Raw genomic sequence first — 27174 nt, 5'->3', positions numbered from 1 at the left:
TTTGCCACAATGATGGTGGCCTCTACCATCTCCATTAGCAGATTGCTTCATGCTTGGCCATCTTCAACTGTAGTCTACCATGACAGCCTGGTGTTCTGTTCTTATGGGCCAGGTCAGGCTGATGGTCCATCTAGCCCAGTATCCTATTTCCAGCAGTGGCCAATTCAGGCAACAAGTACCTTACAGAATCATAAGAACATAAGAATTGCTGCTGCCGGGTCAGATCAGAGGCCCATCGTGCCCAGCAGTCCGCTCACACGGCAGCCCTTAGGTCAAAGACCAGTGCCCTAACTGAGACTAGCCTTACCTGCATACGTTCTGGTTCAGGAGGAACGTGTCTAACTTTGTCTTGAATCCCTGGAGAGTGTTTTCCCCTATAACAGCCTCCGGAAGAGCGTTCCAGTTTTCTACCACTCTCTGGGTGAAGAACTTCCTTACGTTTGTACAGAATCTATCCCCCTTTAACTTTAGAGCGTGCCCTCTCGTTCTCTCTACCTTGGAGAGGGTGAACAACCCGTCTTGATCTACTAAGTCTATTCCCTTCATTATCTTGAATGTTTTGATCATATCCCCTCAGACTCCATCCCTTCTATCTTGCTACACCCTATGCTTGGACTGCCTGACTCGATACATCAAGCTCCGTCTGGCAGTATTCAAATCCAGACTCAAAGCCCACGTCTTTGAAGGTGCCTTCAACTCCAACCCACCTTCTAAGTACCAATATCTGTCTCATCCTTCCCTCTGTAATTCCCCCACCTGAGCACAGTGTACTGATGCACCTTCTTGTCCAGTTTATCTTGACTAGATTGTAAGCTCTGTTGAGCAGGGACTGTCTATTCTGTGTTTTGATGTACAGTGCTGTGTATGTCTAGTAGCACTATAGATGCAATTCATAGTAATAGTAGTAGAAGCTGTCTGAACGCTCGCTGACATCACAATACATCTGGGTCATACCCAGAATTCTTGATGACATCATAATGCAGCTCTATATGGCTCCCCACCTGAGCACAGTGTACTGGGGCACCTTCTTGTCCAGTTTGTCTGTCTTGACTAGTTTATAAGTTCTTTGGAGCAGGAACTGTCTCTTCTGTGTTTTGATGTACAGCATTACACGTGTCTAGTAGCAGTATAGAAATTATTATTAGTAGTAGATTCCCAACTAGGAGCAAGATTCCACGCTATGAATCCCAGGGCAAACAGTGGCATCCCCCTCCCCCCCCCCCCCACCTCAATAGCAGACTATGGACTTTTTCTCCAGGAACTTGTCCACACCTTATTTAAACACAGATATGCTATCTTCTGTAACCAGGTCCTCTGACTCAGGAAATACATGGACAAAAATGTGTTGAAAGAAGAATACGCAGGTACAGTGTAGATTTTTCCCTCCAGATCTGATCATGGTTAGTTCCCAGCTCCGCAATGGTAATCTCTCTGGTCTAACGCCTTCTGTGGTCCAAAAGTAAACACAGATGGAGCTGAGCCACCTTAATTATTATTGCTTGAGCTCTACCGTCATCCTCCTTAACAAGGGGAACCATCTTCCCGTCAAAATCCTATGTTTAGGCTCTCCTGGGGACAAGATCGCCAACTGGGTTAGTTTTGTACCTACCATGATAGTAATGAACCTCCTACTAACTCGAGGTATGCAGAGTATAATAATAATAATAACAGCTTATATACCGCAATACCGTGAAGTTCTATGCGGTTTACAAAAGATTAAGCAAAGGTACAAATTGACTGACTTCAAGAGGGGAAGAAGAAAGAAGTAATTAGACAGGAAATTCATTGTTGAGGAGAAAAGTGATCAAAAGGACAGTAGGTCACTATTGAGAGGAAAGAGATAAGTGGATCAGTTGTCAAGATGTTTTAGGAACAGGTGTGTTTTTAGACGTTTCCTAAATACCTCATAAGTAGAGGGCGAAAGTAATTGTTCTAGGTCTTTACCCCATGATGCTGCTTGGTGTGAGAGAAGGAATTCATGGTGTTTATTCAGTTTGCAACCTCTCACTGGGGGGGAAACGAAGTTGGAATGTGAACTTCTCTTGTGTCTGTTGGTTGAGAAGGAGAAAAGGTCAGTAATGTATTTGGGGGCAAGTCCGTGTAATGCTTTAAAGCAGAAACAGGCAAATTTGAACTTTACGCATGCCTTCATCATGATCTCAACTCTCGCATTTACTGCTAAAACTCGCCTCCTATGTGCATTATTTCATGATTATCCACATCAGACTTCTGAATAAAAATTATTTTCACATTTGTTACATTTGTAAACACTTTCCCTCATCTGGATCTGTAAATGTTTAATCAACACAGACTGATGGGTGACGATTTGCCCACAGTCAGTACATGTGAATGGTCTTTCTCTGTGCACATTTTCTGCTCTTTGAAATCGCATTTCTCTGTGCACATTTTCTGCTCTTTGAAATCGCAGTTGAGACTGAAACCCGCTCCCATACTCAGCATGTGGAGACAATCCAGTTCCACTGTTCTAGTGAGCATTTACTGCATTAAGGTTATCTCCCAGCCCAGCTGTATGGCATTTCATGTGTTTTACCAGATCATAGTTCCGAGGGAAAGTTTTCTCACATGCTGTGCATTTATAGTATCTTTCTCTAGCATGAGTTCGCAAGTGTTTGACAAGTGTTGACCTTTCAGTAAAACTCTTGTCACACACTGTGCACCCATATGGCTTCTCACCGGTGTGAATCCTCAGGTGCTTCACAAGATCAGAGTTCTGGATGAAGCTTTTTCCACATTCAGTACACAGATATGGTCTCTCCCCTGTGTGAATTCTTAGATGCTTCATAAGAGCTGACTTTTGAATAAAGCTCTTCTTACAATCTGCACACTGGTAAGATTTTTCCCCAGAATGGGTCTGCTGGTGTTTACAGAGATCAGAGTTCTGAATGAAAGCTTTCTCACATACCCCACACCGATAGGGCCTTTCTCCTGTATGAATTCTCAAATGCTTGCTCAGGTCAGACATTCGAAGGAAGCCTCTGTCACACTCACTACATCTGTGTGGTTTTTCTCTACTGTGAATTCTAACATGCTTAAGAAGGGCAGCCCTGTGATGAAAGCTCTTTTTACACTCTGGGCACTGATTCTCGTCTGACTGTGAAATAGTGGGAATTATTGGTTCAATATTGATGTTGAAATGCTGGCCAGATTCAGAACACTGATCTGGCATTCCTAGCTTATGGCTCTGCATGTGTTTGACAAGTACAGAATTCTGCCTGAAACCCTTCCCACATTCAGAACATTTATGTGGTCTCTCCACCAGATGGGTTCTGCGGTGTTTGTTTAAAGATGACCCTTCTGTAAAACTTCTCTCACATTCAGTACATTTGTATGGTTTCTCCCCCGTATGAATTCTCCTGTGCTTCACAAGATCAGAATTCTGAATGAAACCCTTCCCACATTCAGTACATGGATATGGTTTTTCACCTGTGTGAGTTCTCACATGCTTAGTAAGTGCTGACCTTTGTGTGAACCCCTTTCCACAAGTGTTACATTTATAGGGTCTCTCCCCAGTGTGGGTTCTGTGATGTTTTACAAGCGCTGACTGTTCGGTGAAGCTTTTTTCACACTGATTACACCGAAAGGGTCTCTCCCCGGTGTGGGTTCTCCAGTGTTTAGTCAGATCTGACTTCTGAATGAAGCCTCTCTCACAAGCAACACAATGATAAGGCCTTTCTCCCGTGTGAATTCGGAGATGTTTAGAAAGATCAGAGTTCCGAATGAAGCTTTTCTCACACACGGTACATGGGTATGGTTTCTCCCCCAAGTGGATTCTCCGATGTTGAACCAGAGATGAATAGTGAGAGAACCTTTTCTCACATTCAGCACATTGATGTGGACTCTCTCCTGTTTGGTTGTCTTCACCAGTCTGCAGATCCAGGACAAAGCCTAACTTACATCTGCTAGCTGTATGAGTTCTCTGATGTTTAACAAGATCAGAATTCTGAATGAAACCTCTCTCGCAAGAAGTACACTTATATGGTCTCTCGCCTGTATGGATTCTCTGATGCAATATAAGATTTGATCTTCGTGTGAAGCCTCGCTTACAGTCCGCACACTTATATGGTTTCTCCCCTGTGTGGATTCTAGAATGTTTGATGAGGGCTGAGCGTTCAGCAAAGCTTTTTTGACACTGAGCACACTGAAAGGGTCTCTCCCCTGTGTGAGTCCTCCAGTGCTTAACCAGATCTGATCTCTGAATGAAACCTCTCTCACACGTGGTACACTGGTATGGCCTCTCCCCTGTATGGATTCTGAAGTGTTTAATAAGGTCTGAATTCTGGATGAAGCTTTTTCCACACTCAGTGCAGTGAAAAGGCCTTGTTCTTGTATGAGCTTCACAGTGTTTCACAAGGGGTGACCATCGTTTGAAGCATTTCCCGCATTCAGAACACGGTTCTGGCACTCCATCTGCGAGGACTGAAGCTAGCTTTTCAATATCCAAGCATGAGCTTCCTTTTTTTCGAACTCCAGCGTGCTGATTAGCTCCACCTTTGGAGTGGGTTCTTAGGTGTTTCGTGAGAGCTGTACTCTGGCTGAAGCCCTTTCCACAGTCGGAACATTTATATTGTCTTACTGTAGTATGGGTTCTGGTGTGTTTAACAAGAGATGAGCTCTCTGTAAAGCTTTTTTCACATAGGGTACAATGGTAAGGCCTCTCCCCTGTATGTATCCTCAGATGTTTAACAAGATCTGATTTCTGAATGAAGCTCCTTTCGCACCAAGTACATTTATAAGGTCGCTCCCCGGTGTGAGTTCTTCGATGTTTTGTAAGCGCTGACCTCTGCCTAAATCTTTTCCCACATTCCACACACTGGTATGGTCTCTCTCCCGTGTGTGTTCTCTCATGATTCAAGAGTGCTGACCTTTCAGTAAAGCTCTTCTCGCATTCCATACAGCGATACGGTCTATCCCCAGTGTGCGTTCTCCGGTGCTTCATGAGATCAGATCGCCGAACAAAACTTTTCTCACATTCCACGCACTGGTGAGGTTTATTTCCGCTGTATGTCCTCTGGTGCTGGAGGACAGCAGAATAACAGCTAAAACTCTTTCCACAGTGACTACAGATGTGTGACTTTTCTCCCTCCTCAACGGGGTCTGCCAGTGTAAAAGAGGATACCTTACATTCTGATCTCGTCATTGGAAACGGCAGCAGCTCACTCTTCAGGGTGGTCTTATCCTCGGCATGTAGAAATTGCTCCTCTCCTGCAGGATCCAGTAATGTCTCATGGAGCTCCAGTTTGGCCTTACTTTCTTCACAGAACGAGTTCAGCTGAGTGTCTTTGCTCGCGAGTTCACTGTCTGTAAAATTTACAAGAGAAATTGCACATATTAACTTTACTTGCCATGTTATTTGAGGATTTGCCTAGAGGCTGACAAGCCTGTTGGTCCCAAATTAAACCAAAATAGGCAAATCTCTGATGAATATTCATATATCCTAAAAACAAAAGGAACGTTTTTTTAAGAGCCATTATTTGTGGTGTATGTCCAGTACTGGCTGTGAAAGAACAGGTCACATTCAATGCTAGACCCTCATGAACAAGTTTGGCTTTCAGGACACCCATAATAAATAGTCATTAGATACATGTGCTAAAATTTGGGACAAGAACACTGTTAATCTTAATAGTATGGTTTAAACTGGCTAATGGCTTTCAAGGGCTGTTATGCTTGGGGAGGGAGGGGAAGAGGTGTGTCGGCACAACTTAATGACCTTGGAGTAGAGAATGACACAGGGACATATTTTTCTCCATCCTGTCCCTGTGAGTTTTGTCGCTGTCCCTGTCCCATTCCTGTAAGTTCTGCCTTAACCACACAAGCCTCAAACACTTATGATTTTAAAGTGTTTGAGGCTTGGGCACATGAGGATGGAGCTTGCAGGAATTGGACAGGGACAGGAAAAGAATTTGCCGGAATGGAAAAATGAGTTCCCGCAAGGATGAGGAAAAATTTGCCCCCGTGTCATTCTCTACCTTAGAGACAAGAGATTGCTCATGCACACAAGTCCTTTTCCCTTTGAGGGTGAGGCTTGGAGCCACCTTGGAGCCACCCTGGAGTACAGGCCTCAGTTACATTTTCCTGAAAGAGATATGTATTTCCCCAGCAAGTCACCTCTTTCTCACCTGGGGTGCCAGTTTTAGCATCTTCTGCCACAATAAAGTCACACGGATCTCCGAGGCATGGCTTTGCTCCTGCTTCAGTCTTTGATATAAATTCGGGTTTAACAACTGGATAACCTGTTTGGGAAAAATAAATAATTCACATGTCTCTTCTGAAAGAAGGTATGAGAGTAATACCACCAGAAAGTTTGTATATTTTTGAGGGAAAGCAACTGTCTCTCAGCAAGTCTTGCCGAGTACCTCCACATGGTGACTTCATATAAACATCTGTATCAAATCTTAGCATGACAATCACTACTCCTGAAGTATGACAGGAAAGGAAAAAGACCACGGACTTGCTCTTCACCAAGGATAAAATGATACCGACCCTTTGGCTTAAGCCCTGGGACTAATGATAGCAAGGGAAGGGAGAGGATGCGGCCTAGTGGTTAGAGCACTGGGCCAAAAACCAGGGAAGCCAGGGTTCAAATGCCACCTCAGGAAAGTCACTATCTCCCATTCACTCAGGTACCCACTTAGAGGCCAAATATATAACTGGGTGTCACAATTTAGACTGTGCTTCTATAATGGCATCTGAGCGCTGAGATTTCATTAAAAAACACTACTGTAACAGTGTATGTAACATATAGGCATGCCCAAGGTCCATCCAGGCCCTCCTCCTAGCCATGTCCCCTTTGACCGCCCAGTAGAATTTATATGCATAACTTTATAAAATACACTTAGCAAGTTGTGCACTTAAATTCTAATTAGAGGCAGTCAGAGCCAATAATTGCTTGTTAAGTAGCAATTATTGGTGCTGATAAGCTTCTAAACCATTTAAGTTACATGCAGAAGTCAGAAAACCACTAGAATCACCCTTCCCTGGTGCGTTATGATCCTGCATAAAAGTCGGCCTATCATGGGCCATGGAGAAAAGGCATATAGAAGACCCGCCTTTGGCAAGGGATTAAGTAGGGCACCCAGACCTTCACTTTCCGACTCATGTCTTCGACTGAAGAATTGATCCGCCTTCTTGTTGGTAGCTGACGCCATTAGGTTGAATGTCGGATACCCCCACCAATTCACTATGTGGGTGAAGGCTTCCTGGGACAGTGACCGTTTCCTAGGATTCAGAGTCTTCCAGCTGAGGAAATCCACTTGTACATTGCCCGCTCCTGCCACATGCACTCCCGAGGGCACCAGAAGATGAACCTCCACCTACTGAAACAGTATTTGGACTTCCAAGCATAGAGGGGCACTCTTGGTGCCCCCTTAGTGATTGACATAGGCCACTGTCATTGCACTGTCTGAAAAAACTCAAACCATTGTGTTCTGCAAGGCACTCCCTAACTCCAGGATCGCCAGGCAGATGGCTTGAAGTTCCAAGCAGTTGATCAACCACTTCCTCTGGGAAGGGAACCAGTGGCCCTGAACTGGATATCCCTCGCAATGTGCTCCTCAGCCATAAAAGCTGGTGTCTGTCATTAGAATCACCAATGAAGAGATGCGGAGGGGAACCCCTCTGGTGAGAGAGAGAGGATTCAACCACCAGACTAGACTGATACAGGCTTCTGTTGTCCAAGGAAGCTGCTGGTGCAGTGGATCCCTCTTTGGGTACCATCAGGAAAGAAGCGTTTTTTGGAGCGGATGTAAGTGTGCCCAAGGGACCACGTTCATGGTCGCAACCATCGACCCCAGAACCTGTAAATACTGCCAGGTCATCGAAACGGGATTGTCTGAAACTCCCCTATCTGATGCAGAAATTCTTCTCTGCAGGCTTCCGGAAAGAATACTTTGTTTTCCTCCATCTCAAACTGGACTACCAGGTATTCCAGGCTCTATATCGGTTCTAGGTGGCTCTTCTTTAAGTTGACCACCTAGCCGAGCTTCTGCAGCAAGTGGATCACTCAGTGAACCACCAGTCTGCCCTTGGATTCGGGCTGGGCTCTGATGAACCAATTGCTCAGGTACAGATGGACCTGTATGCCTGTTCTGCATAGGTGAGCAGCAACCACCACCATCACCCCGGTTAAGGTCCATGGCGCCATGACCAGCTCAAAGGGCAAAGCTGCGAACTGGAAGTGTTGCTCAAACACTTAGAACTCAAATGTGGTCCAGAAAAATGGGAATGTGTAGATAAGCCTCCGTCAAATCCAGAGAGGCAAGAAACTCTCCTGGCACCATTGATGAAATCATCGACCTCACCATCTCCATGCAGAAATGTGGTATCTTGAGGGCCACATTCACCGCTTTGAGGTCTAGAATCAGCCTCCAGTCTTTGGAGCCTTTCTTGGGCATGGTGAAATATACAAAGTATCTGCCAGAGCCCGAGTCTTCCTCTGGTATGGGTCCTATGGCTTCCAGATCTAGCAATCTTTGCACTGTCACCCTGACTTTGGCCACTTTTTCTAGCTACCTGCTGGGAAGACTATTAAGAGGTCCAGGAGGAGATGAAAGAACTCGAGCTTGTACCCTTCCTGTACTATTTCTAGCACCAAGCAATCTGTGGTGATCTCTGCCCACACTCCTAAATAGGCCAATAAACGCCCTCTGATGCGTGGAGATTCGCCTAACAGCTTAGCATCGTAACTGCTTCTTGGGAGCTGTAATGGAGCGGGGATCCTGAAGATTGAGGGTGCCTGGCCCCTCCAAATCTTTGTCTAGAGGTCTGAAATAATCTTTGACCTCTTGAGAATTGGCGGTAGCGCCTGTAGGTTTGAAAATTACTCCAACCAGACCTTCTAGGGGCTCGAGATCTGCTGTCTGGAAAGGATTTTGGTTTAGACCTGCACACTGGTCAAAAGATCAGGCCTTTTCCTGCTTTTGAGGAGGAATCTCCTGCCCACTGTCTGATCCATTTCATCCTGTGGGCAGAAATGGAGTAAACTTAACATCTTGCTCATGATTCTGAAAAGGTCATACAGAGCATCAGCCACGTAATCCATTCCAGTTATTAAAAACTGGAATCATGGCAGAACTTAGAGTGACAAGCTTGGGTGACAAAAGATGCCACTGTTACTGCTTTCAAACCTGAGGCCGTGGCCTCAAAGAGCACAAAAATCTAATCTAATCTGCGGTCCTAAGCATTCTTCAATGCCACGCTACCTTCACTAGGAAGGGAGGTATGCATTGTAACTTGTGCTACCTGTGAATCCAACTTTGGGAGAACAAAAAGTTGGTTAAATGCGGCATCCATAGGACAGAGCTTTCACGTGGCTTTGGCCACCCAAAGGGGCCCCCCTGAACCTCCCAATGATCCATAAGCATTTTTGTAATGTCTTGATGTGAGGGAAAGCAAGAGGTCTATGCCTTGGTGCTGTTCACAAGTGAGCACTGCGAGGCAGAGAACCAAGAAGCCTCTAGCTTCAATTCTTAGAGGGATTCTGCGATCATCCCCCAAAAGTGCTGAAGGTTTAAACAGTCTGCACACAGTTGAGTCCTCACTAAGGTCCTGAGCCTCTCTCAAATCTGAATCTTGTCCTTCCAGGAAGGCAGCAGCATTTCCTGCTATAGAGGACCCTGACTGGGAGAGCAAAGGCATTAAAATAGAATCAGTATCATCCGATTTGTCACCTGACCAAGGATCCCTAACCTGTGCATGGCACGGTTGCTGGGAAACTGTGCTCTTTTGGGGGGGGGAGAAATCCCTGGCACTAGCAGGGCCAAGATTCCAGATGGTTCCATGTGGGTCTTATTAATCATGTAAGTCTCAAACATCATGTTTCGCAGGGGACGCACTTGTACTGCTCCCTGGGTCAAATTTGGACTTTTTTCCTGGTCCTCAGACCAATTGGGTACCAACACCTCCTGAGGAACCTGAAGGGCTAAAACAATGGTTCCTGTCCCTCCTCCTCATGTGCGGCAAGGCACTTGACACACGGATACTCTTTAGGACTGCCATCCACCACAAATAGGGTATTAATTCAAAGTATCCTGGCCTGAGGAGTCCATTCTACCTGTTTTTAAATTAAAAAAAAAAAAAATTAGGTATTTTGAGGCAAACAGAGGCTTTTAAATTCAAATTGGGAAATCCAAGATGGCCACCGTGGCTGTGATTTTAGCACCAAAAGCAGCCTGGGGGAGCTACTATGAAAAATAAAATATAGCAATTTGAGGATTTTAGAAGTGGGGGAACCTATTTATAACCCCAGAATCCCAGAATCAATTTCAAGGACCTTCCGATCTAGTTTGTCAGGCTGTCATCTTGCTACTCACTGTGCCATACTATGTGCTGGAAGCTGCAAGAATAGAAGCTGCAATTAGCTTACAGGGAGAACCTCTTGCCTCAACAAGCCTGGATTCCAGACTGCTTGTGTCTTCTGACTGCCTCTCGAGCCCAACGCACCAATCAGATACCTCAACCCCCACTGGATCAAGCACATGCAAATGGGGGTGGGGGTGGAGGAACACAGCCCGCCACGATCCTGGAAAAAGCTGCCACGGAGTCACACAGCCAGCACTCAAGCTCATGTGTAGACGAACCTGGGGCAAGTCTTGCTCCCAAGGGACTGGATGCTGAGCCCCTGAACTGTTAGTGCAGGCTGTCCGAATTGGTGCGCTGCAAAGTAATCTGACCCCTTGGAAGCAGACCCTCGACCTCAGGGTCTGCACTCTCCCGCAGCCAGAGCTGTCCCACAAAATGGGATCCTCTGCAGCACTGAAAGCCTTGCAAACTTAAGTTTTAGAAAATCTGAATTTAGATGAAAATACACACGAGCAGTCAAGACAAGCTCCTACTGTTTCACTTGTAGGAAGAGAACTGAGGACCTGAAGGGCAGCCCGGAGGAAAGGGAGGAGGAACAAAAGAGTATGCAAATGAAGCTCCTTATAAGAGTTCTCATAGTAACATAGTAAATGACGGCAGATAAAGACCCAAGTGGTCCATCTAGTTTGCCCAACCATACATGCTCCATAAATTAATTTAGTTTAAATGGTCCTGACAAAAGGCTGACTAGCCAAAGGTTCAGGAATAGCGTTGTCTATCATACTAGAATTAAATTTGCTGATGACACAAAGTTGTTCAAAGTTATTAAATCACAAGAGGACCTTGTGAGACTGGAAGACTGGGCATCAAAATGGCAGATGTGAGCAAGTGCAAAGTGTTGCACGTGGGAAAGAGGAACCTGAACTATAGCTACGTGATGCAGGGTTCCACGTTAGGAGTCACTGCCCAGGAAAAGGATCTAGGTGTTATCGTTGAGGATATGTTGAAACCCTCGCTCCTGCTTGCTACACCTCTGGACCACCAGGGATTCCAGCGGCAGAGGAGGTACGATGGACAGGGCAGGGAGAGGGGACAGGGTGGAGAGCCTGGGAGGAAGGGAAGAGGGCTGTGTGCTGTGCCTGGCAGGGAGGGGGCTGGGTGCAGAGCCTGACAGGGGAGAATGGGGATGCTGTGGGCATATCCCAGCAGGGCACGTGAATATTAAGCCGCCCGACTTATATTCGAGTCGGCCTTTTTTTTTTTTTTTTTTTTTTCCTCCTTTTTGGGGGATGGGGGTCTTGACTTATATTCGAGTATATCTAATATAATAAAACGCTAAGCCGCGCATGCGCACTCCCATCGCGTGCGTCCGTTTTCCGTGCGGCTGTCGGCCCATGCTGTTTTTTGCTCTGCCCTGCTCCTTGCCTGAAGTCCTCTCTCCTCCCCCGAGGCGGATGTCAGACGCGACGGCTGTCTCCCCCGAGGCGGATGTCGGACGCGGCGGCTGTTGGCCCGTGCTGTTTTTTGGTCTGCCCTGCTCCTTGCCTGAAGTCCTCTCTCCTCCCCTGAGGCGGATGTCGGACGCAGCGGCTGTCTCCCCCGAGGTGGATGTCGGACGCGGCGGCTGTCAGCCGTGCTGTTCTTCGGTCTGCCCTGCTCCTTGCCTTACTATATTTTTAAGTTGAAAGACGAGGCAGCGGCTCCTCTCAGGATCCCCACCTGCGTCGGAAGTCCGATGCAGTCGGGGATCTTGAGAGGAGCTGCCGCCGCCGTGTCTTTCAACTTAAAAATATACTAAGGCAAGGAGCAGGGTAGAACGATCTTCAAAATGGCCGCAACTACAAAGTTAACATCCTGGTGTCGTGGACTATACCTTCCCTCTCTGCACATACTAACAACAAAAATTCCACTTCAGAACTTCCCCCGGGGTCTTTTTAAAAGTCCAAACACTCTCCTTTTCACTCTCAGGAGGTGAGATGGGAAAGGAACAGTTATAACACAGTCTGGAGCATTCCCAATGTAGCCGAGGCTGAAAGGGTTCACCAGGCACGTTGCCATTTGCAATGTAATACAGGAGAGGTTAAGCAGTGATGCGGTAGGTTGGTTATGGTTTGATATTTTGTATTTTGCTTATGAGGATATGCTAAGGGTTATTTTACAGCTGCTTTAAATTGTTAATGAGGCCAGTGACTAGACCGTGCAGGGGGAGCAGGAAGAAGGTGATGATGGACAGGGGGAAGGTAAAACAAAGGGGCTGCTGCTGGATAAGGTGAGCAATGATGGAGTGGTGGAGGACACAGGGGAGGTAAAAGGAAGGGATAATGGACGGGGAGCAGGCAAGGGGTGGTTGTGGACAGCCAAGGAAAAAAAAAAAGAAAGACAGACAGAAATACAGAAAGCGGCTAAGGCGAGAGAAAAAAAAATAAAGACAAACACACACACACATATATTCTAGCACCCGTTAATGTAACGGGCTATAAAGCACAGTTACTTACCGTAACAGGTGTTATCCAGGGACAGCAGGCATATATTCTCACATGTGGGTGACGTCATCTACGGAGCCCCGATGCGGAAGCATTTTCAAGCAAACTTGATTGAAGATTTAAGTTTGCTCTGCTGCTCCACGCATGCGTGCCTTCCTGCTCCACTAGGGGGCGCATCCCCTCGTAGTCTCCAGTTCACTTAACTAGCAAAGAAGCCAACCTCGGGGAGGTGGGCGGGTTGTGAGAATATATGCCTGGATAACACCTGTTACGGTAAGTAACTGTGCTTTATCCCAGGACAAGCAGGCATGATATTCTCACATGTGGGTGACCTCCAAGCTAACTAAAAAGGGATGGAGGGAAGTTGGCAAGTTAAGCAAATAGATTTCGCAATACCGATTGGCCGAACCGGCCATCGCTTCTGGACAGTGAGTCCAGACAGTAGTGAGAGGTGAAAGTATGAACCGAAGACCACGTGGCAGCCTTGCAGATTTCCTCAATAGGTGTGGACCTGAGGAACGCTACGGAGGCTGCCATCGCTCGGACCTTGTGTCCCGTTACTCGACCATGCAGCGCGAGACCAGCCTGAGCGTAGCAAAAGGTGATGCAATCGGCCAACCAGTTGGACAAGGTGCGCTTGGAAACTGGGTGGCCTAACCGGTTTGGGTCGAAGGACAAAAATAATTGTGGGACTTTCTGGTGTGGTTGAGTGCGTTGGAGGTAAAAGGCCAACGCTCTCTTACAGTCAAGAGTGTGAAGCGCCACCTCTCCGGGGTGAGAGTGGGGCTTGGGGAAAAACACGGGCAAGACGATGGACTGATTGAGGTGAAAATCAGACACTACTTTAGGCAGGAACTTTGGATGTGTGCGAAGTACTACCTTGTCATGGTGGAAAACAGTGAAGGGTGGGTCCGCTACCAGAGCCTGTAGCTCACTAACTCGCCGGGCGGAAGTGAGTGCAAGCAGGAAAATCACCTTCCACGTGAGGAATTTAGGATGGCATTTGTCTAGGGGCTCAAATGGAGGTTTCATTAGTTGAGCCAGAACCACGTTAAGGTCCCAAACCACCGGAGGGGGTTTGAGAGGAGGGTGGATATTCAGAAGACCCTTCATGAAGCGAGAGACTAAGGGGTGGAGCGAGAGGGCTTTTCCTTCCAGGGGCTGATGAAAATCTGAGGTGTACTCAGAATGGAGTTGGTCTTTAGGCCGGAGTGAGATAATTGAAGTAAATAGTCAAGGACCAGAGGGACGGGGACCGACACCGGGTCCTGGCTGTGAGAGGAGCACCAGGTTGAGAATCTTGTCCACTTTTGAGCATAGCAGGTTCTCGTTGAGGTCTTTCTAGAGGCCTCCAATATCTCCTTGACTGATTGAGACACGGGGAGAGAAGTCAGGGGGAAAGAAACCAAGCATTCAGATGAAGAGATTGAAGATTGGGATGTAACAGCGAACCCTGACTCTGTGATAGTAGAGAGGGAAACCGAGGCAGAGGCAGTGGATCTCTGACACTGAGTTGAAGTAGAAGGGAAAACCAAGGCTGGCGTGGCCAGCGAGGAGCAATCAGGATCAGGGTGGCTTTCACCGTTTTCAGGTGGACCAGCGTCCGCAGGATCAGAGGGAACGGCGGAAATGCGTACAGAAACCTTCCCTCCCAGTCGAGGAGGAAGGCGTCGGCCTCGAGTCGGTCCGGGGAGTGTATCCGGGAGCAGAAGAGGGGCAGTTTGTGATTGTTGGGGGATGCGAACAGATTTATTTGCGGCGTCCCCCACTTTTCGAACACCTGTCGTAGGGTCTGAGAGTGCAGTGACCACTCGTGTGGCTAGAGGAGGCGGCTGAGTCTGTCCGCCAGACAGTTTTGTTCTCCTTGTATGTACACCGCTCGAAGGAAGGTGTTGTTGGAGATTGCCCATTTCCAGAGGCGCATGGCTTCCCGACAGAGGGGCCAAAACCCTGTCCCCCCTTGTTTGTTTACGTAGTACATTGCTACCTGGTTGTCGGTTCGGATGAGAACCACCCGGTCGTGAAGCAGATGTTAAAAAGCTACAGCTGCAAGATAGATGGCCCGGAGTTCTAGCACGTTGATGTGACAGCGGCAGTCTTCTGCTGACCACATCCCCTGAGTGCGGAGGCCGTCCAGGTGGGCTCCCCAAGCGTACTCCGACGAGTCTGTGGTGAGTACCTTGCTGTGAGGAAGGGCGAGGAAGAGCAAACCTTTGGAAAGATTTGAAGAGTCGGCCCACCAGCGGAGCGATCGTTGCAAGGAAGGAGTCACTGTCACGGGACGATCGATCGGGTCCCGGTCTTGACGCCATTGAGAGGCCAGGGTCTATTGAGAGATTCTCAGATGGAGACGGGCGAAGGGTGTGACATGGACGGTGGAGGCCATGTGGCCCAGGAGAGTCATCATCTGTCGAGCTGATACCGAGGTCATCAGTGAGATCCTTCGGCTCAGACTTACTAACGCCTCTAGACGCGGAGGGGGGGAGGAAGGAACGGAGGCGAACCGTGTCCAGCGTGGCCCCGATGAATTGTAGGGACTGCGAGGGCTGTAGTTGGGATTTTGGGAAGTTTATCTCGAACCCCAGACTTTGTAGGTAGATAATAGTCTGTTGGGTCGCTGAGATAACCCCTTCCCTGGACGGGGCTTTGATCAGCCAGTCGTCCAGGTAGGGGAAAACCTGAAGACCCTGGGAGCGTAAGGTAGCTGCGACCACCACGAGGCACTTGGTGAAGACCCGAGGTGACGATGCTAGGCCGAAGGGGAGGACTCGGTATTGCAGGTGCAGGTCTCCCACCTGGAAACGCAAGAACTTGCGGTGAGCGGGGTGCACTGGAACATGTGTGTACGCCTCTTTCAGATCGAGGGAGCAGAGCCAGTCGCCCTCGTCGATCAGGGGGTAGAGGGTTGGCAGGGAAAGCATCCGAAATTTTTCCCATACCAGGAATTTGTTGAGGCGTCTCAAGTCTAGTATTGGGCGAAGGTCTCCCGTTTTTTTCGGTACCAGGAAGTAACGGGAGTAGAAGCCCTTCCCCCGTTGGCCGGGGGGAACCTCCTCCACTGCTCTCAGGTGAAGAAGATTTCGAGCTTCTGAGAGGAGTAGGGGTAGCTGCGTCCGGTTGGGAGGGCAATTCCTTGGGGGGTTGTCTGGAGGAATGGCCCGAAAGTTGAGAGAGTATCCTGATGAGATCACGCCAAGGACCCATGCGTCCGACGTGACTTGTTCCCAGCGAGGGTAAAAGACCTTGAGGCGACCCCCAATGGGAAGGAGGCCTGGGACTATGGCGGAGGGGGCCCGCCCCCTTCCGCGTGTCCCGTCAAAAGGACGGGGATGGTTTGGTAGTCGCAGGCGGTTGGGACTTGGGCGGGGCCCGATGGTGGGCTTGCGGGCGCCTGGGCGGAGGCCGCGAGAAGGCAGGAGTGGATTTTTGTGGGTAGCGGCGCGGAGGGGCTCTGAATGGCCTGGACGTGGATGGTTTTGGCTTTTGCCGCACGAGGGAGGCAAACGAGCGTTCGTGTTCAGAGAGGCGTTTTGTAGCCGCCTCGATAGTGTCATCGAACAGTTCTTTACCCACGCAGGGGAGGTTAGTCAGCCGGTCCTGTAAGTTGGGGTCCATGTCGACCAGGCGCAACCAAGCTAGTCGGCGCATGGCGATAGCAAAGGCTGCCTCTCTGGAGGAGAGTTCGAAGCCATCGTAGGCCGCGTGGAATAGATGGAGGCGTAGGTTGGAGAGGGACTCTGCAAGCAGGCTAAACGCTCCTTGGCGGGAGGCCGGTAAGTCAGTCTCAAAGGCTCTCAGTAGTCCAATGAGATGTTTGAGATAGGATGTGAAGGTGAAAGTGTAGCTTTGCACCCTAGAGGCCATCATCGCATTTTGATATAGTCTCCTGCCGAACTTGTCTAGGGTTCGGCCTTCTCGGCCTGGGGGGACCGCCGCTGAGACCCTGGAGGGGTGAGCCTTCTTCAAGGAGGATTCTATCAACAGCGACTGGTGGGAGAGCTGCGGTTGTTCAAATCCCGGGAAGGGTACTGTACGGTACTTAGCCTCCATTTTGGAGGGTACTGCTGTGACCATATAGGGGGTCTCGAGGTTTCTGAAGAAAGCCTGTTGGAGTACCGGGTTAGGCGGTAAGCGAAGGGACTCTCTGGGCAGTGATGGCATATCCAGCTCCGCTAGGTACTCTTTAGAGTATCTGGAGTCGGACTGGAGGTCTAAGTCCAAAGCATGGCCCATGTCCTGGACAAAGCGAGAGAAGGATGGACGGGATGTTCCCGAGGCCCCTTGCGGGGTCGGTGAACGAGACCTCCGTCGGGTGGAGAAGGATGGGGAGGCTTCCCTCGAGTATCGAGGTTCCTGCTCCGATCCACGCTCCGAGACCGGGGAAGCACTGTGAAAGTGTTCCGGGGTCGTGGATCTCCGCCGTCTCGAGGAGCCCCTCGGAGATGATGCCGAGGTTCGGGGTACCGATCGATGACGAATCGGTGACCTCGACCCGGACTCCCTCGGTGAAAGTCTGAAACCTCGGATCGGAGCCCCGGTCCGAGGGGGAGTTCGGAGGATGCGCGGGTTGGAGAGTGATAGCTCCGTCACCCTCAGCGGTCCCGTACGAGGTGTAGGTGGGGGAACCTCGGGCCTTCTTGGAAGTACGGCGGTTCGAGGTTTCTGTCGTTTTAGCACGACGTTTTGCCCCGCGGCGGTCTGTGGAGGGAGAGCGCCTCGGGTGTCTCGGCGAGGAGTCTGAGGAGGATGGGATGCGGCGAAGCTTGTGCGGTTTTCCTCGAGGTGGCTCGACGCGAGGCTCAGGCTGGTCTGGCACATGCGGGGTCGAGGCCGGTTGTAGATGGGCCATTGCAGCGGACAGCTCCGATGAAATCATCGCTCGGAGTAGGTCTTGGAAAACGGGCACGGACAGCATCGAGGGCATGTCCACTGCCTCAGTGCACTCCACCGGGGGCGACCTCGTATCAGAGTATTCCCGTGTGGTGGAGGCACGGCCCGAAGGCTTGGAGGGCTTCGCCGGGGCTGTGAACATGGGACTTCCGCCATGCGTCGCCGGTATCCCCGAGGCTGGCTTCTTCGTTGTTGCGGAACCTGAAGAGGGAAGAGGGGACTTACCCGGAGCCGAGGCTTTCTGTTGTCCCGAGGACTTCGGATTCGAGTCTCGAGGCGATGCCGAGGTATTCGGGGCCGAGGTCAAGGCCGGGGTCGAGGCAGGGGCAGACCTCGAGGCCGAGGTAGAGGGTTGGTCGGCGGCGAAGAGATCCGCCATGCGGGCTTTTCTTCGGCGGAGGGCCCGGTTCTGGAAAGTAGCACACTGGGGGCAGGAGTCGGTTGGATGAGTGGTCCCCAGGCAGAGGATGCACCGGCGATGCGGGTCTGTGATGGAAACAAGCCGCTCGCACCGGGTGCACTTTTTAAAGCCGGTCAAAGGCCGGGACATAGAATCGAAAGTGGCCGCGGCTCGAGTAGCCACGCGGCCACGGGGACCCGGAAGCCTCCGGGTCGGTTCAAAAACGAAGCAGGAACAAGTTGAACAAGAAAAAATTTGCGCACAGCGACTTAATCGAGAAAAAAATAAGAAAATCGCGGTGCTAGAAGGCAGTTGGGGCAGAGCCTGAAAAAACACGACTTCTAGGCTCAGCGGAAAATTTTGAACTGGAGACCACGAGGGGATGCGCCCCCTAGTGGAGCAGGAAGGCACGCATGCGTGGAGCAGCAGAGCAAACTTAAATCTTCAATCAAGTTTGCTTGAAAATGCTTCTGCATCGGGGCTCCGTAGATGACGTCACCCCACATGTGAGAATATCATGCCTGCTTGTCCTAGGATAAGACTAGTAAGGTAATAATATCTTAAAATCGATTGAGAGCTGATGGGCATAAAGGAAGAAGCAATCGAGAAAGTACTGGAAGAACACCGGAACATCTGAGGTATCTCCAGAGGAGAAGCAGAGAACAACAAAGCAATTAATAAGAACATAAGAATTGCCGTGCTGGGCCATCGTGCCCAGCAGTTTGCTTCCGCGGCGGCCCTTAGGTCAAAGACCAGTGCCCTAATTGAGTCTAGCCTTACCTGCATACGTTCTGGTTCTGCAGGAACTTGTCTAACTTTGTCTTGAATACCTGGAGGGTGTTTTCTCCTACAACAGCCTCCGGAAGAGTGTTCCAGATTTCTACCACTCTCTTTGAGTCCTTCAGCTTCAATAATTTAATGCCAATGAAGATCCATCCGTGAAACAACTTCAATCTTTGGAGCCTAATGGCTCTAGGTCAGAGGTTCTCAACTCAGTCCTCCTAACACACCTAGCCAGTCAGGTTTTCAGGATCCCCACCATAAATATGCGCTACTTCCATTGTTAGAAAGTGTATCTTATGCAAGCTGACTGGCTGGGTGTGTCCTAAGGACTGTTTTGGAGTCTTGCAATTGCTTGAGGGGTGTAACTTAAGCCATGGGACCGATTCTCCCACATAGTTATAAAAACTGATGATGTTATTGCTCGGTTGAAAATTTAAAATGTGATAAATATTTTAAAAATGAAGGTGTGAACTCAAATAAAATGAAAGACTGGGCAAACTGAGCTGTCAGATGAAGTCACCCACTCGTGTAACTGATTCAACCTACCCATGGACAGAAAGAGGTGTGGTCATCTCTTGCAAAGATTAATCTGTTAAGACACTGAAAATTTATAGGTACCTGAAAAATTTTTGGAGGTCCTGGGGGTTTTTAAAACAGCACTTAGCTGAAAATTAAAAAAATACACAAAAAGAAATATACAGTAAATCCCGCAGAATCCAGTTGTTTACCTTCCCCTCCATAAAATCATGCCAGCTCAAAAGATTCATCGACAAAACCTTCGCCTTCCAGGCGGCCAAGCTGAACCCTTGGCTAGCCCAAATGATGCTAGAGGCCCCGACCTACCTAGACTTCAGAAAACTTCTCAAAACACACCTCTTCCGCGAACAAGACCCTTAATCCTCACTCCCCGCATACACTCCAACCCCCCCACCCCCACCTCCCTCTCCCCCCCCCCTCCTCTGGTTTCCCACACCCTCCATTTTATCTTCTAACCCAACTATGATAAACCTGTGCTAAAACTACTTTGCTTCCTTCCACGCTACCTGCAATTCCGACAAAATTTTTGTAAATCCGGGTTCAGACCGGATCCTAATGTAATGGATGTAAACCGCCTAGGACTCTTTGGGTATGGCGGGATATAAGAACATAATAATAATAATAATAATAATATTTGGTTTTTCTGTTATTCGATCCCTCTCTATTGAGGTCTAAAATGTCCTTTTTTCTCTTAGAGATTTACACACACTCTTTTTATGAAGCCGTGTTAGGGGTTTTTTTTATCACCGGCTGCAGCGGTAAAAGCTCCAACGCTTATAGAATTCCTTTGAGCATCGGAGCTTTTTCCATTGGAGCCAGTGATAAAAAACCTTAACGTGGCTGGGGAGGGCTTCAATGGCTGGGAGGGTGTAAATAGACTGGAGTGAGCTTTGACGGAGACTTCAGTAGTTGGAACTTAAGAACAGTACCGGGCAGGACTTTGGATTCTTGCCCAGAAATAGCTAAGAAGAAGAAGAAGAAAAAAACAACCACCAATTTTTAGATTGAATCAAGTTGGGCAGACTAGATGGACCATTCGGGTCTTTATCTGCCGTCATCTACTATGTTACTATGTGGCTTCATAAAAGAGGGTTTACGCTCTATTTTTTTTTTCTTATTCCCTTGTTAGTATTAACTGTTTAAAGGAAAATTTCTATTTAAGAAGTTTATCTTGTAAAAGTTATTGAAACTTGAATATAATTTTTTTTTTTTTAATTACCTAACGATAACAAACATTCGTAGTTTTCCTTCATCACACTGTCATATAGCTCCTTCTGCCAGTCTTCTAACTCTTTCCACTCTTCCTCTGAGAAACAGACCATGACATCAGCAAACGTCACTGGCACCTAAAAAAAGAGACAAAACTGTGATCACGTGCTTTCTTCTCTTGAAAATTTACCATAGCGCAGTTGTCTTTATTCACTTTTAAATTGGGACCACTATGGATAAAAATGAAATAAAGGAGGGTGAAACACCTATCAGCTGATGGCACCCATACCTTCCAGCCCCCACTTCAAACGTTTCATTAGGGGTGTCCTCAGGCGTTTCCAAATGCATTTGCTCCTTCTAGTGAGAAATGCCTTGCCCTGCAAGCATTTGGCTCTTCCCCACCATCTACTTCCCTCTTTCTATGTATTACAAGCTTGGGTAAACGGGTTAAAAGTAGCCAAACCCTGCCCTCCTGGAATAATGAAGTAGGCTGCATCAGGAGGTCTCCAGGGTTGCTTTTGACCCCCAGGCCTTACATTCAAAAACACTACTGTAGTCTATTATTATTACTGTCAAGATGTGCCCATTGCAAAAACAAAGCTACAGTGCTGTACAATTTCAGAACATACACATTACACATACCGTAACTCTATTAAAAAGGGCGTTTATTAAAGTTACCCTGGAGTAATATAAAGAAATATTTCTTGATGGAAAAGATGGTGGAGATATCCAGGTAGGATGGGATTGCCCAAGATACTTTGCTGCAAAAATATATGGGAAAGGAAGTAGGTCCCCCCCCTCCAACATACACACTTGTGTCTTGTCACATCTTAGGCAAAAGGGGCTATACATCTTTTCTGAAAGCCACCTTAGACATGTGACAAACATGAAAATGTTCTGTCTTGTCTGAGGGAGGGGCAGGTCACATGTGCAAAAAGCTAAAGATTGTCTAATACCTAAATTCTGAGCAGGCCCCGAGAACAGGGCAGGATTAACCAAGTAGGCACGTGCCTAAGGCCTGAAATGGTCAGGGGGGCCCAATGAAGGAGGGCAACAACATTGTTTTTTTCCAAACGGCGATGGGCCCCTCCAGCATCGATCAGAAACGCAGCCCCACCCCCCCATCGACGGGAAAGTAAGACAAGCAAACAACGCAGGTAAGAAAGGCAACGGGAGCTGTAATTGTGTAAGCTTCCCTCTGACGCAGCTTCCTGTTTCCGCCTGGGCGCTTGGTGGGGTGAAACAGGGCAGGGGGCCTAGTGTACTTGTGTGCCTAGGGGCCCTCGACGAATTAATCCTGCCCTGCCTGAGAGACATGAGAGCCATAGCGGAGAAAGTAAATGAATTCTTTGCTTTGGTCTTCACTGAAGAAGATGTGAAATGGTATTTAATGGTAATAAGTCAGAGGAAATTAAACAAATCTTTGTAAACATGGAAGATGTAAAGGGGCAATTTGACAAACTAAAGAGCAGTCAATTTCCTGGACTGTACAGTACACATCCCAGAACATCAATAGAACTAAAACAGAAAATTGTGGATCTATTTTAAGCAATTTGTAATTTATCATTAAAATCAAGCTAGGGGGCGGAGTTAAGATAATGGCACTCTATTCTACTTGAAGTCGGCATCTTTATACTTTGAAACCTTTTCCTTCTGTTACTTTCAAGAACTGGTGCAGGCATTAAGGAAGCAATGTGGGGCCAAGTGGATGCTGAAAAGAAAGCTCCTGCTCTGCTAGCTGCGATGAGGCAGGAGGCAGCCAGTAGCCGTCCAGAAGGGAGCTGCAGGTATGGGGGACTCCATGGCTGATCGTCCAATGGGGTGGCTTATCTATGATGTCTTTAGTTAGGCCGCCCCATATAAGGAAGCCACACCCAGTGCAGGGGATTGTAAAACCCATTTACAGGCCGCGGCCTATACATGGGGAAATACGGTACTATGGGGCTCCTAATCGAAATTTAAATACGTCTAAAAACTTGCCCAAGTTGGCACTTGGACGATTAGGTCATCCAAGTGCCGATAATCGAAATGGCTTTATGGCCGTATCCAGGGACATTTTAGGCCTCTGAATCCCACTGCGCTCCCAGAGCTGAAAAAGGCATTTTTGGAAGAGTGGTTAGGGCGGTACACCGTTGAAAGTGTGCAGGACATTGTCACACCGACAATCCCGTCCTGACATTTGCACGTAGGACAAATGTGCACTGCTGCTTCTGCCGATTTGAGGCCTTCCCGTTTGCATTCTCCTCGCGCTCCCGTTGGGGGGTGGGTTGGGGACCCCCCTCACTACACTGAAAATTCCTGTTCTCCTTCCTGTTTTCACTCTTTGGGAGTTTTCAGTGTAGTGGGGGGGGGTTTCTCCACCCCAACCCCCCAGTGGGAGCGTGAGGAGTTGTAAGTGTAATGTGGGGTTCCCTGCACACACACCTTCCTCAGAGCACAAAGGGGAAGGGCGGAAGCAGTGGCGCGCATTTGCCTGCATGCAAATGTCGGAGCGGGATTGTCAGTGCGTCGATGTCCTGCCCACTTTTGATGGGTCACCAGTTAGGGCGGAATGTGGGCTGACTTAGAATTAGTCGTCCTGCAGGAATAATCTAATCTAATCTAATCCTTAGGTTTGTATATCGCATCATCTCCACATTCGTAGAACTCGGCGCGGTTTACATTGGAAGAAATAGGAACTACAACAGAGGGTTAGAGATAGAAGTGTGAAGAAAATTTAGAGGACTTGGGATGCCAAGATATAAGAGATTCTTTGATTCCTAAGTTGGAGGGAGACTTACATATTTGAGAAAAGCCAGGTTTTCAGATGTTTGCGGAAAACTTGGAGAGAGCTCAAGTTCCGAAGAGGGGAGGTAAGGTTGTTCCAAAGCTCAGTGATTTTGAAGTGGAGGGAGGTCCCTAGCTTTCCAGTGTGGGAAATGCCTTTTAGCGAGGGGAAGGATAGTTTTAATTTGTTGGAGGATCTGGTGGTATTAGGGTTTGACAAGACTGCCTAGGCGAAACTAATATGTTGTGAGTTAGATGATGTAAAGACCAGTATAAGTGCCCAAAAGGTATTGAATGTGACCAGATAACCACTGCAGAGACAAAGTAAAGTCCCTCACACACTCCCCCCTCCCCCGTGTTCACTGACCCCGCTGCACCCCCACAAAGTTCAGAATAAAAATGTACACACCTGCCTCCGGAACATCAGCACCTGGCATAGGAAAGCCTAATAGAACTACACAGAGGTGGCTTAAGTAGTTTGGGGGGTGGGCTAGTGAACCAGAGAGCAGGACCCAGGCCCATAAGCCACTCTAACTACTGCATTCATGGTGGAAAATTTGAGCCCACCAAAACACCCCCAAAACCCTACTGTACTGCCATATAGGTGCCACCAAAGCCATAAGGGCTATTGGGGTTGTAGACAGATGGATACAGTGGGCTTTGGGGAGCACACCATAATCTATAAGGGAGTTCTGGTGAGATGTTTATGTGGCACCCTTTTTGTGAAGTTCACAGCAGTGTGATGTAAGGTGCCCCTCTGCTTGTTTGCCATGTCTGAGTGGCAAGTCCATCACAATGCTGGCCCCTTCCATGTCCAAAAGGTGTTGGCCTGGGCGTTAGGGACTTTGACAAATTTTTGGTCGAGAATGTGGTATAAAGATAGATGTAGTGGCAGTCTGGATAATCAAAAGCCTGGACATACAGATAGACGATTTTCAAAAAGCATATATTTTAAACGTACTTTTCGAGAACAGACATTTTGCCACTGCCGACTTTGGGCAACTAGCACCCCTACATCCAAATCGGACTTAGACGTGTTTGGGTTTTTTATTATGCCCCGCCATGTATCTGGATTTTTAAAAGGCATTTGACAAAGTTCCTGAGGAAATTAGAAAGTCATGTGATAGAAGGTATTGTCCTATTGTGGATTACAAACCAGTTAAAACTAAATGGAGCAAATGTTTTTCATGGCACATTATAACTGAAATTATAAAATTGCAAAACCAACAAAAAATGAAATGTGAAAATTATTTATTTAAAGTTCATTAAGCTATGTATGGGTCATTGCAACAACGGTTAAACTAAAGTAGAAAGAATAGAATTGCAAATCAATCTGATGGATTTCCTTGTTTTTTAGTTCAAATTAACTCAAAATGTGACTCGATAGGCGACAAGCAAAAACACATTTCATCATCCACCATCTGCAGTCATTCTCTTTTTTTTTTTTTTTTGCTTTAATTTCTGTCAGCGCTAAAAATCCAAGTTTGCAAAGATCCATATGATAACAAAGCCTTAATTGCTTTGTTGCTCAAGTTAGAATAAATACTGCATAAAAAATAAAAATAAAACTTAAAATGAGCCCTCTAGCATTATGTTGAGCTCAGATGTACCAAACTGAAAGATGAGCTCTAAATTTATGTGCAAGGACCCATACAGAGTTTTAGCCTCTTGGGTATGGTTTATGGTTCTCTTGGTTGGCTTGTGTCTAGAGTGAATTACACTCAGCTTTTGCAAGCAAAGGTAATGCAATCTTTTACTTGTTTCAACTAATGGTGTGTCCAGTTTTTCCTTCCCTGGGTTTTTAACTACTGGAATTCACAACACTCGCCACATATTTACACTGTATGGGTCAGTGCCATCAATTTAGAGCTCTTCTTGATGCCATTGTCATGATGTCATGATGCCATTGTACAGAGCCATGGTGAGACCGCATCTGGAATACTGTGTGCAATTCTGGAGGCCACATTACCGTAAGGATGTGCTCAGAGTTGAATCGGTTCAGCGGATGGCCACCAGGATGGTCTCGGGGCTAAAGGGTATCCCGTACGAGGAAAGACTGAGCAAATTGCAGCTCTACACTCTCAAGGAGCGTAGGGAGAGGGGAGACATGATTGAGACATTTAAGTACATCACGGGACGGGTCGAGGTGGAAGATGATATCTTTCTTCTCAAGGGACCCTCGACCACAAGAGGACATCCACTCAAGCTCAGGGGAGGGAAGTTTCATGGAGACGCCAGGAAGTACTTCTTCACGGAGAGAGTGATTGAGCACTGGAACAAGCTTCCAGTGCAGGTGGTCGAGGCACGCAGCATCCCAGACTTCAAGAACAAATGGGATACCTATGTGGGATCCCTGCGAGGTCATGCCAAGGGATAGGGTCACTAGGACTGAATGAGCGGGTCAGTAGAGTGACAGTATAATCACAATTATACTTTCAGGGGTCAGTAGACTTAAGAGGATGGGTAAATAGTGTGGGCAGACTTGATGGGCTATGGCCCTTATCTGCCGTCATGTTTCTATGTTTCTTTCAGTTTGGTACATCTGAACTCAATATAATTCTCGAGAGTTCACCTTTAAGTTTGGCCTGTCTGCACTCAATATAATGCACATGGGCTCACTTACATAACCTCTATCTAAGTATGCTATTAAATCACCCTTGGTATCTGCACATTATTGTACACTTTTGGGGGGGTTTCTAAATATATCAGCTCCACCTTTTTGCCATATGCTTTTATTGATTAGTTTTAATTTTGGTATTTGATTTTAAATGCTATTTTCACGCGTTAATTGTTTTAATAGTGTCCCCTGAAACCTGGATCCTTGTTGGGACTATTGGTTTTTAATAAAGTCTTGATCATTGGTTGAAAAGACGCCTCCCTTGCCTTTTGTTAGACTGTCATCCCATTCTGAACTATTGGCAAGAAGCCCCGTGTTATCATCCTTGCAGGGATCAGGAGCTTGCATTTTTTTGCAGACAAGGGAGAGCTTGGCATTTTTATCCAGATCACACAGAGGCTGATCATAAGAAATACAGTACTATATATTCACCTTCCCTAGATGGCTGCACAGTGACATTAAAAAAAGAAAGATATTGGGTGTCTTGCATTCTCTGGAGGCAGAAAGTTGCTCACCTGCTCGGCAGCTCCATCTGCCATTGTCTTTGGAATCCCCCCAGCTGCAGCTTCAGCAGGATCGGAGGGGCTGGGGGACCAGGAGTAGCCCCTCTCCCTTGCCGCAGTGGCTCTTAGTGAACCCCTCCCCCAGTGAATCTCTCAAGAGGCGCCCACCGGGTACTTAGGGGACTCCCTCCCCGACTGCAGCCAGGTTCAGCCCCTGCAGGGCAGAGATGCCGGACGGGGAGAGGAGAACTCGTCTTTACACGCCTCGGCAGGACTGGGATATGTAGTCTTTTCAAGCACGGGAGTGAGACTACAACTCCCAGGGACGCGTGCCATACACTCTAGGCGCATGCGCCCCCCCCCCCCCCTTAGGCAGCCGAACCGAGCCGGGAAGGCAATACAATAGAATGAGGCGGAGCAGCCGCGCAAGAGAACGCGTCATAGTGACATGATAGTCCTGCGACGAGCGTTTTCTGTTACAGGTCTGAGGGTGAACGGTAGAATTTCTCGAGGCGGGATTCTGTGATCTGCGCGAGGCTACAACGGTTAATCATTTCTGCCCACGCAATTAAGAGGGCACAATATTAGATTTAAGTTACAAAACAAAAATAAAGGGGGGAGGAGTTCCTGCTTTAGGAGGCACCTTTATCTAAGTTCTCTTAAACTATG

General features: G+C 47.9%; 1 protein-coding gene across 2 annotated transcripts; it reads right to left on the bottom strand.

Moving 5' to 3' along the window:
• Window positions 1-1996: 1996 nt before the first annotated feature.
• On the bottom strand, window positions 1997-26716 carry LOC117354439 (zinc finger protein Xfin-like). Of its 2 annotated transcripts, XM_033931985.1 has the most exons (5): window positions 26518-26716; window positions 20630-20756; window positions 6138-6251; window positions 2695-5319; window positions 1997-2048 (listed from the first exon to the last, which is right to left on the bottom strand). In XM_033931985.1, the coding sequence occupies exons 1-5, from the start codon at window positions 26539-26541 to the stop codon at window positions 2005-2007; spliced, it is 2934 nt and encodes a 977-aa protein (XP_033787876.1). In that variant the 5' UTR covers window positions 26542-26716; the 3' UTR covers window positions 1997-2004. The 2 variants fall into 2 exon arrangements, with proteins under 2 accessions (XP_033787876.1, XP_033787875.1); XM_033931984.1 differs by lacking the exon at window positions 1997-2048 and having other exon boundaries at window positions 2057-5319.
• Between the last annotated feature and the right edge of the window lie 458 nt (window positions 26717-27174).

This window comes from Geotrypetes seraphini, chromosome 2 (genome assembly GCF_902459505.1).
Source record: "Geotrypetes seraphini chromosome 2, aGeoSer1.1, whole genome shotgun sequence".
Lineage (NCBI taxonomy): Eukaryota > Metazoa > Chordata > Amphibia > Gymnophiona > Dermophiidae > Geotrypetes > Geotrypetes seraphini.
Note: the sequence above shows the minus strand (reverse complement) of the source record. Positions and strands in the feature narration are given on the sequence as shown.

Coding starts and splice junctions, on each gene's coding strand:
- LOC117354439 (XM_033931984.1), bottom strand. CDS start 26,541: ATGGCAGATGGAGCTGCCGAGCAG. Junction 20,757..26,517: donor CAGATGGAGCTGCCGAGCAG/GTGAGCAACTTT, acceptor CTCTTTTTTTAG/GTGCCAGTGACGTTTGCTGA. Junction 6,252..20,629: donor CGAATGTTTGTTATCGTTAG/GTAATTAAAAAA, acceptor TTTCCCAAACAG/GTTATCCAGTTGTTAAACCC.